General features: G+C 40.1%; 1 protein-coding gene across 1 annotated transcript in view; it reads left to right on the top strand.

Moving 5' to 3' along the window:
• Positions 1-3841: 3841 nt before the first annotated feature.
• Positions 3842-10820, top strand: part of TLN2 (talin 2) — a 278945-nt gene continuing 271966 nt past the window's right edge. The window contains exon 1 of the mRNA XM_007958215.2: positions 3842-3977. Coding sequence (XP_007956406.1) covers positions 3842-3977 — 136 coding nt within the window. The remainder of the gene's footprint in view (positions 3978-10820) is intronic.

The following is a 10820-nucleotide window of genomic DNA, read 5'->3' as shown; positions in this document are numbered from 1 at the left end:
AAGTCTCCCACTATGACTGTGGAGTCATCTATTTGGCTTTTCAACTCTTTTAAAGTCTGATTTATGTATTTTGGGGCTCTTTCATTGGGTCCATTCAGAAATTAATATTGCCACTCCTGCTCTCTTACAGTTGCCATTTGCTTGATATATCTTTTTCCAACGTTTGATTTTTAGTCTATTTTTGTCTTTGTCTCTAAGGTGTGTCTCTTATAGGCAGCATATTGATAGGTTGTGTTTAATATTGATGCTTTTTGCAGTAGTCTGTGAATGGTAGGAAAGTTGAAAATATGAATCCATAGTGATTTGGTTTCCTGCTTCTGTTGGACATTTACCTTAAATGCAGACATTTGACTTTATTTAGTTGCTTCCTAGGGAGATATTAGAATGAAAAGACAAAGTCATCTGATGGGAATAGTTGGCTAAGCATCAGGTGCCAACTGGAAGTTCCTTAAAAAGCTAGTAACTTTCTGTTCTCCACAGGACAGAAATGGGCCCCAAAGTCCATGGAATTGGCAGGCTAGGGATTGTACCTGGACCATCAACTCCCAGTCTAGCACCCTTTCCATGAATCAAGACTCTCCTAACTCCCTTTTCTGTAACAGAACCAAGCAGCAGCCACACAAGCTGGGTCCAGAATGGAGATCACATGTAGAGAGATCTTTGTCTGCAGGGCACTTAGCTTTCCTGAGATGGTCTCTGAGGCCATAATAAGGTGCATACCTTCTTTAGGTAGATACTTCTTTGTGGGATTTGCCACAGTTGGGTGATGTGTACATTTGGAAAAAAAGCCTTAAAGCATGCATCAGAGCTTCCATCTCTTCCTCTGACCTGTTCTCAGCAGACTTCCTCAGGAGAGAGGTCTGGAGCGGCTGGGTCTGGCTCCTCTCCTTTTCCCTCCTCACTTTCTCTCCTGAACCTGCAATTTCAGGCACCCTTCTGGCTCCACCCTCTACATTCTTCTCTTCAACTCAATTATAAGAGAGCTCCATGTTGCTAGTTTTAAGAGTTACCTGAGGATTCCGTGGGTGGTGCAAATGGTAAAACGCTGGATGACTACTATATTTGCTCTTCAGAAAACCTCAGTTTTTAGTTTGGGAAGGGTAGCCTGCTTGAGGTGTCACTTCTGTTAATTTCTATTCCCATGGATTAGGAATGGAAGAGATGAGACTGGAAGAGATTAATCATTCTCTCTGGTCAGGAGCTCTGGTGGTGTAGTGGCTAAGGCATTTGACTGCTACTCAGAAGGCTGACGGTTCAAACCCACCAGCCACTCCTTGGAAGGAAGTTTGGGCAATCTACTTCCATAGTGATACCGCTTTGGAAACCCAAGGAGGGGTCGCTATGAATCGGGATTGACTTGACAGCAGTGAGTTTGGTTTTTTGATCTCTCTGGTCATCCTGTAAACAATACCCATGATAACATCAAGTTCCATGCCCTTCCCCATTGACTGTCACCACCAGCCATGCTTAAGGATCTCAGAAGTTCAGGAAACCCCTTGTTACCAGCCCTAAGGGACAACCAATCCACAGAGCTGTCTGCATCACAAGAGATTTATCAATTTATCTTTAGAGTTTAAATTTTACTGCCCCAAATTGAAGAGTTGGTTGATTAATATGCCTGTGAGAAGAGGCACTGGATACATTTTATTGAACAGCATGTCTTGATGTTTCTCAGATAACAAGTGTTTTCATATTTGTATGGATAAAATCCATTCAAATCCAATGTGAGCAGAGGTCAGAAGAACCTTAATGTTGGATGGCCTGAATTCTTACTTTATGAAACTGTATGCAAACGCTGCCCCAGATTCCGGAGCATTCATCTACAAATGTCTTCTGTTCTCTAGTGACCCAGTCGCCCGCTTGTAGGAAATCAGCAACCATACATGCAAGGATGCCAAGCACTAAAGGCTACCTAGTCTCAGCTCAAATTAGATATTAGATTGTCCTTTCTGCCTTTCAGCACTTAATTGCTTCTTAGCACTTGGCATTATTAAGTGGGAGAAAGGAGTAAGGGGAGCTGGGGTCTAGGGAATAGGTCCAGAACCTGCTACCTCCTATAGATTCTCTTGTGTAAGAAAAGAAGGAGTGTGAGCTTCAAATTCCTGTGGATTTATTTTATCTGTGCTACTCTAGAAGAAGACCTGGTCTCACAGGGGTTATATGCTCAAATGCTAACCAGAAGATTGGTGATTCAAACCCACTAGCTGCTCTGCTGGACAAAGATACGGCAGTCTACTCTGCAAAGAAACCCAATAGATAAATAAATTCTACCCTGTCTTGGGAGCTCTGGTAGCATAGTGCCTAAGGCACTTGACTGCTAACCAGAAGATTAGTGGTTCAAACCCACCAGCCACTCCTCGGAAGGAAGATGGGGCAATCTACTTCCTTAGTGATACTGCCTCGGAAACCCAAGGAGGGGTCGCTATGAGTCGGGTCTGACTTGACGGTATATAACAACAACAACGCCCTGTCTTGTAGGGTTGCTATGAATTGCAGTCAGCTTGATGGCAATGGAATTTTTGATGGGTGCTGCTCTAGGATTCATTTGTTATGAACTGTAAAGTGCCTTGTTTTTTAGAAAGGCCAGTAGTCAGCTGGTTAAGTCTGTTGCTTCTTAAGGTTCAAAGAAGATAGGCAGTAAACTTCCTTTCAGCCTCCATCTTGTGTCTAAGACATGCATGGTATTTGGGGTGGGAGTGGGGATTCTGGCCATGAAATAGAGCAAATAAAACATTTATGAAATACTTTAAACCCATCCTAAATCTGGATATTTCCTAAAACTGTTCTGCTAACTGGAAGAAAAGTTAGTCTGTCTAGACACATATAGTCTGTCTAGACCAAATAAAAATTGAACTGGTATGTTATTCACTTTGAGACCATGAAGTAGTGTGAAGCTGCCTAGCATTCTTGGAGTTTAAAACTGGCCACTCTGGCCTCATTGAGCTGTGCATTGGCCTAGCATCTTCTCCCCTCTGGATTCAGTTCTTTATTAAATGATACAGGGCTGATACCACTTTAGCTTCTTTATTTGTGGGGAAATTGAGGCACAGAGTAGTCAACATGACTTGTACAAATTTATACAGTCTGTTAGTAATGGGGGTGAGCCTACAAACCAAGGCTTCTAGGTATGTGGTGTCATGGGGCTTTTTTTGCTATGAGGGTACATAAGAGGGCAGTTACTATTCTTATTTGTCTCCAGGGGTCCAGGGAGGAGAGGGGAGCCCTGGAAGCTATGACTGCTGACAGAAGCATTTTCAGGAAGCAGATATGGGCGTCCAAGGCTCTTTGCCACTCTCCTTGAAGACATTAACCTGGGAGATGCCACTTCCTAGGACCCCTTCTAAGTCCCTGGTTGGTGCAAACAGATAACACAATCAGTTGCTACTCTGAGGTTGGAGGTTCAAATTTCATCCAGAGGTACCTTGGAAGAAAGGCATTGTGATCTGCATTGAAAAAATCAGTCATTGAAATCCCTGTCGAGCATAGTTCTACTCCACAGCAACTAGAAAGACTCCCTTTAGGAAACCCCAAGTAGGGAGAGAGGACCATTGAGAAGGGAGGCTTAGTGAACTTAATTAAGACTCCTTGCTCCCAAAAGATCCTTCTTGTCCTGCCTTACACTGTATGCTGCTGTCTTCCTTTTAATATTTCAAAACCTATTTTAAAATTTGTTTTTATCTAAAAGCATTCTCTTTAATTACTGTTTTATTCTCTTTTGGTTTTCAAAGCTGATTCAGACTCCAGGTTTTTCCTCAAGACAAGTAATTTTCATGAATATCAAAGTTTGTCTCTTGGTGTTTTCCAGGAATTCTAAGTGAGAGCCTTCAAATCATCCAGGAAGATGGTGGCCCTGTCCTTAAAGATCTGTGTCCGCCACTGCAACGTGGTGAAGACCATGCAGTTTGAACCATCCACAGCCGTGTACGATGCATGTCGAGTCATTCGAGAGCGGGTGCCTGAGGCACAAACTGGCCAAGGTAGGCCATTGGTTATTGCTGATACATTGTGAATTTTATAGCTAAACAAACGGAGTGCTGAGTGGTCCTCCAGCTCACCAGTGTGAATGTTTTAAGTGAAATAACTTTTTGGACCAGGTGCTACCTGCTTCATGTATGAGACTCTTGATGACAGTGGCCACTTCTACTGTTGAATCATCATCGTTATCATGTCATCATTGTGCTCGTGGTCATCCTGTATGTCAGAATCATGCTCTACAGTTTGCAGATCACACCACCAGAGCTCTTCTTTTTGGTATATTATCTCCTTTTTCCAATAAAATGCAAATGAAGCTGCTCTAACCATTCTGGGGTGTCTATATCCTGAACCCTATTTCCCATGTATGAACTCTTTCTATTACCAGCAGTCTGCAGAAGGCCTGAATGGCTGGCTCCATTGCCATCAGGACCTGCAGCAAGTCTTAGTAGCCCAAGCACTTTGAAGGGGTTTCATAAATTGTACCTCAAAGCTTAAAAAAAATAATCATTTCGGTTTTATCTTTTGTTTGGTGTTTGGTTAAACCACTGACACCTATTAATCTGAGTTTAAACAGAAGCCATTTAGATACTTTGATTTTCCATTTCCCTTTCTCTTCTCTACATTTCCTTCCTCTATATGGTGTTTATTTGACTGATAGCTGAGAAACTGGGATCATTTCCAGTTTGACAAGCCTTTAGTGTGAAAGTAGGATAAAATGTCTCCTGAAAATAAGAAGATTATAAAAATGGTTGAAATGGCAAGTGTTTTGTGTTTTATATATATATATTTTTATATATATATATATATATTTTTTTTTTTTCTACCACAATAAATTATAATAAATACGAGGATTACACATCAAACATCAAGGATAATTATAGGTAGGAATGAGTCTTCTTGAAAAGATCTGTTTGTCACATAACTCTTCTCATTTTTTGGTCTAAAAGCAGTGTTTATATTGTAAAAACATTTTGTGTTTCTACAGTACCCAGAATCAAAATAAAATTTGTTTATGTCCCAGAAGTTACTCCAAAATCTGGTTTTATAATCATTTCTTTCTTTTTTTTCACTTTGAAAAACAGAAATTTATTTTCTCATAGTTCAAAAGGTGAGAAGTCATAATTCAGTATGTTATACTTTCTTTTCTTAAACATTTTGCTTTAGGTGAAAGTTTGCACAGCAAGTTAGTTTACCATTCAATAATTCATACACAGATTATTCTGTGACATGGTTACTGTCCCTGTAATGTCATACTCTCCCAATTTCTTCTGGTTTTCCCATTTCCATCCCTCCAGTTTTCCTGCCCCTTCCATGCCTTCTCATCTTTGCTTTGGGGCAGATGTTGTCCATTTGGTCTTGTATAGTTGATTTTTCTAAGAGTACTTTCCTCATGGCTACTATTGTTTATTTTTATAAACCAGCCTATTGTTTAGCTGAAAGGAGACCTCCAGGAGTGGCTTCAGTTCCTGGTTAAAAGAGTGTCTTAGGATGATAGTCTCAGGGGTTCCTCCAGTCTCTATCCTTCCATTAAGTCTGATTTGGTGTTTTTGTTTTTTTTTTTTTTTTAAATGAATTTGAGTTTTGTTCTACCTTTTTCTCTCATTCTAACCAGGACCTTCTGTTGTGTCCCTGGTCAGAACAGTCAATAGTGATTGCTGGGCCATCTAGTTCTTCTGGTCTCAGGCTAGAAGAGGCTATGGTTCATGTGGGCCATTAGTCCTGTGGATTAATTTCTTCCTTGAGTCTTTTATTTCCTTCACTCTCCATTGTTGTATCTTAGATGGCCACTTGCAGGTTTTTAAGACCGCAGACGCTCATTACCACACTAAGATGTAGAATGTTATCTTTATGAACTATTTATTTATGCCATTTGATCAAGACAATGGTCCTTAGCTATCAAGCCTAGGCACTCAGTCCTGCAAGATATTTAGATGTTTGAATGTATCTAAAAAGTTTCCATAACTGTGCTCCTATATGCTCTATTATATATAATAATATACATGCAACACACAGATAGAGATAGATAGATAGTTGGATTGATGGATGGATAGATAGATACATAGATAAATAAATAGATGGATGTTGTTGTTATGTGCCGTCATGTCATCTCTGACTCATAGCAACACTTCCTTGGGTTTCCAATGCAGTATCACTACAGAAGTAGATTGCCCAACCTTCCTTCTGAGGAGTGGCTGGTGGGTTTGAACCACCAACCTTCTGGTTAGCAGTCAAGTGCCTTAGGCACTATACTACAAGAGCTCCTCAGATAGATAGATAGGTGTGTGTGTGTGTGTATACATGTATATACATACACATATACACACAATTATCCACAGGTATACTGATAGGGGTGTTTGGAAGCAACTTTAAGGGAGGCCCAGAAAGGTGAACCAGGCATGGGGGTGTTTGGAAGTAGCTATAAGGGAAGCCTGGAAAGGTGAGCTGGGCAGGCGGTATTTGGAAATAGATTTAAGGAAGGCCTGGAAAGGTGAGCTGGGTGCAGGAGTGTTTGGAAGCAGCTTTAAGAGAGGCCAGGAAGTGAGCGCAGCGGTTTGGAACAGCTAAGGAAGATGAACTTGTCTGTCAGTTTGTAGTCCTGTGGTGGCTTGTGTGTTGCTATGAGGCTGGAGGCTATGCCACTGGAGTTGCAAATGCAAGCAGGATTACCCCTGGTGGACAGGTTTCAGCAGAGCTTCCAGACTAAGACAGACTTGGAAGAAGGAATAGGCCATCCACTTCTCAAAGAATCGGCCAATGAAAACCTTATGAATAGCAGTGAAACACTGTCTGGTGTACTACTGGAAAATTTGATGGATAACCCTGAAACATTGTCCAATACAGTGCCAGAAGATGAGCCCCTCAGATTGAAAGGCACCCAAAATACGACTGGTGAAGAGCTACCTCCTCAGAGCAGAGCTGACCTTAATGATATGGATGGAGTAAAACTTTTGAAACCTCCAGTTGCTGATGTGGCACAACTCAAAATGAGAAGAAACAGCTGCAAACGTCCATTAATAATCGGAACATGGAATGTACGAAGTATGAATCTAGGAAAATTGGAAGTTGTCAAAAATAAAATGGAACACATAATGATCGATATCCTAGGCATTAGTGATCTGAAATGGACTGGTTTTGGCCATGTTGAATCAGACAACCATATGATCTACTATGCCAGAAATGACGAACTGAAGAGGAATGGCATGGCATTCATCATCACAAAGAATGTTTCCGGATCTATACTGAAGTACGATGCTGTCAGTGATAAGATAATACCATACATCTACAAGGAAGACCAGTTGATACTATTTTTATTCAAATTTACACACCAACCACCAAAGCCAAAGATGAGAAAGTTGACGATTTTTCCCATCTTCTGCAGTCTGAAACTGACTGAACATGTAATCAAGATGTGTTGATTATCACTGATGATTAGAATGCAAAAGTTAGAAACAAAGAAGAATCACTGGTAGTTGGAAAATACAGCCTTGGAGACAGAAATAATTCTGGAGAACATATGATAGAATTTCGCAGGACCAATGACTTATTCATTGCAAATACCTTTTTTCAACAACACAAGCAGCACCTGTACACATGGACTTCACCAGATGGAGTACACAGGAATCAGATTGACTTCATCTGTGGTGAGAAGAGATGGAAAAGTTCAATATCTTCAGCCAAAACAAGGCCAAGCTGATTGTAAAACCGACCATCAACTGATCATATGCAAGTTGAAGTTGAAGACAATTAAAATAAGTCCACAAGAGCCAAAATAGGACCTTGATTATATCCCTCCTGAATTTAGAGACCATCTAAAGAATAGACTAGGTGCATTGAATATCAGTGACCGAAAACCAGGGGAAGCATGGGATGACATCCAGAACATCATCCATGAAGAAAACAAAAGTTCATTAAAAAGACAGGAAAGGAACAGAAGAACAAAATGGATGTCAGAAGAGACTCTGAAACTTGCCTTTGAATGGAGAATAGCTAAAGCAAATGGAAGAAATGACAAGATAGAAGAGCTGAACAGAAGATTTCAAAGAACAACTCAAGAAGACAAAGCCAATTATTATAATGAAACATAAAAAGATCTGGAGTTAGAAAACCAAAAGGGAAGAGCACGCTCAGCATTTCTCAAGCTGAAAGAACTGAAGAAAAAAAATAAGCCTCAAGTTGCAATATGGAAAGATTCTATGGGCAATATATTGAATGATGCAGGAAACATCAAAAGAAGGTGGAAGGAATACAGAGAGTTACTGTACCAAAATAATTGGTCACTGTTCATCTATTTCAGGAGATGGCATATGATCAAGAACCAGTGGCACTGAAGGAAAAAGTTGAGGCTGCAGTGAAGGAATTGGCAAAAAACAAGGCTCCAGAAATTGACAGAATACCCTTTGAGATGGTTCAACAAAAGGGTGCTGCACTGGAAACACTCACTTGGCTACGTGCCAAGAGATTTGGCCAACTGACTGAAAGAGATCCATATTTGTACTCATTCCAAAGAAAGGTTATCGCACAGAATGTGGAAATTAGCAAACAGTATCATTAATATCACATGCAAGTAAAATCTTTCTGAAGATAATTCAAAAATGGTTGCAGCAATATATTGACAGAGAACTTCTAGAAATGTGAACTGGATTCAGAAGAGGACGTGGAACAAGGGATATCATTGCTGATGTCAGATGGATCTTGGCTGAAAGCAAAGAATATCAGAAAGATATTTACTTATGTTTTATTGACTATGCAAAAACATTTGATTGTGTGGCTCATAACAAATTGTGGATAACATTGAGAAGAATGAGAATTCCAGAACACTTATTTGTACTCATGAGGAACCTGTACATAGACCAGGAGGCTGTCATTCAAACAGAACAAGGGAATACTGCATAGTCGAAAATCAAGAAGGGAGTGTGTGTCAGGATACAACTGTCACCATACTTGTTCAATTTGTATGCTGAAGAAATAATCTGAGAAGCTGGCTTATTTGAAGAAAAAAGTGGCATCACGATTGGAGGAAGACTCATTAATTGTGATATGCTGATGACACAACTTTGCTTGCTGAAAGTGAGGATGACTTGAAGCACTTACTGATGAAGATTGAAGGCTATACTCTGCAGTATGGATTACACCTCAAAATAAAAAAACAGAATTCCTCACAACTGGACCAAAAAACAGCATCACCACAGATGGAGAAAAGATTGAAGTTTTCAAACCAGTTACTTGGTTCTACAATCAACACCAATGGAAGCAGTAGTCAAGACATCAGATGAGACCTCTTTCAAGTGCTGAAGAGCAAAGATGTCTCCTTGAAAACTATGGTGTGCCTAACCCAAACCATGATATTTTCAATTGCCTCTTATGCATGTGAGAGTTGGACAGTGAATAAGGAAGACTGAAGAAGAGTTGATGCTTTTGAGTTGTGGTGTTGGTGAAGAATACTGAGAGTACCACGGACTGCTAAAAGAACTAACAAACCTGTGCTGGAATAAGTACAGCCAGAATGCTCCTTGGAAGTGAGAATGGCCAAACTTCGTCTCACCTACTTTGATAATGTTATCAGAAAGAACCATTCCCTGGAGAAGGATATCATGCTTGGTAAAGTGGAGGGTCAACGAGAAAGGGGAAAGCCCTCAATGAGATGAGTTGACACACTGGCTGTAACAATGGGCTGAGGTATAGCAGGGATCATGAGGCTGGCAGTGCTTCATTCTGTGATACATGCAGTCACTATGAGTTGGAGATGACTCAGCGGAACCTAACAACAACAACAACATACCCTTCAAAAAGTAGAAATAGAAATGAACATGACCTCTCATATGTCCTCCTCCATCTATATAGCATACATATCTACATATGTAAACCACTCACAAATTTTTGGTTGTTATTACTGTTGTTGTAGAATTGTATATAGTATAGTAGTTACCGTAGTTGTCCTTTATTTTGGCATACTCTCAATGTCTTCATTTTCTTTGATCACATTGTGCTGACCTTCCTCATACTGTGTATTGTCTTTACATTAACACAATGTCTACTGTCTAGTAAGTGGTTCTCCATCCCTCACCCTCCTATCCCAGTTAACCACCAAAGAATGTAACTTTTTGTGTGTCAACCTATTCTTAACTTGTTATAAAAATGGTTTCATGCAATATTTGTCCTTTTGTGATGGACTTGTTTCACTCAGCGTAATGTTCTCCAGATTCACTCATGTTATAATTAATTTTGTAGGCTTACCATTATTCTTTATCATTGTGTAGTACATCATATATGTGTGCCAAAATTTGTTTATCCATTCATCCATTGATGATACTTAGGTTGTTTCCATCTTTTTGCTATTGTGAATAATGCTGCAATGAACATGGGTGTTCATATGTCTATACATGTCACTGCTCCTACTTCTCTAGGATATATACCTGATATTGGGATTGTTGGATCATATGGTGTTTCTACTTCTACTTTGTGAAGATGCGTCATACGATTTTCTGAAGTGGTTATACCATTTTACAGCTCCACCAGCAATGTATATATAACATTTCTGAAGTCTTTACTTTCCTGTTTTTGTTTGGTTGTTTTTCTCCCACATTTTTCTTCCTCTACAAACTCCCCCCGCTCCCTGCCCAGAGAAACAGCATGAGATCTGATTCTCATCTGGATCTCTGAAGTTTTCTTTATTCGAATTAAAGAAGAGGGAAGTCTTTAGACAAGAAATAATACTGCTCCCTGCTGTCACTGTCCCCTTGTACTTCCTGGCCTAGATTAAGTAGTTTTTATGGCAAACTAGGAGCTCTGGTAACATAGTGTCTAAGGCACTTGACTGCTAACCAGAAGGGTGGTGGTTCAAACCC

This window comes from Orycteropus afer, unplaced genomic scaffold, assembly GCF_000298275.1.
Source record: "Orycteropus afer afer isolate SDZICR_OR568_19922 unplaced genomic scaffold, OryAfe1.0 scaffold00015, whole genome shotgun sequence".
NCBI classification, from domain to species: Eukaryota; Metazoa; Chordata; class Mammalia; order Tubulidentata; family Orycteropodidae; genus Orycteropus; species Orycteropus afer.
The sequence above is the reverse complement of the archived record's forward strand: the minus strand, read 5'-3'. Positions and strand labels throughout refer to the sequence as shown.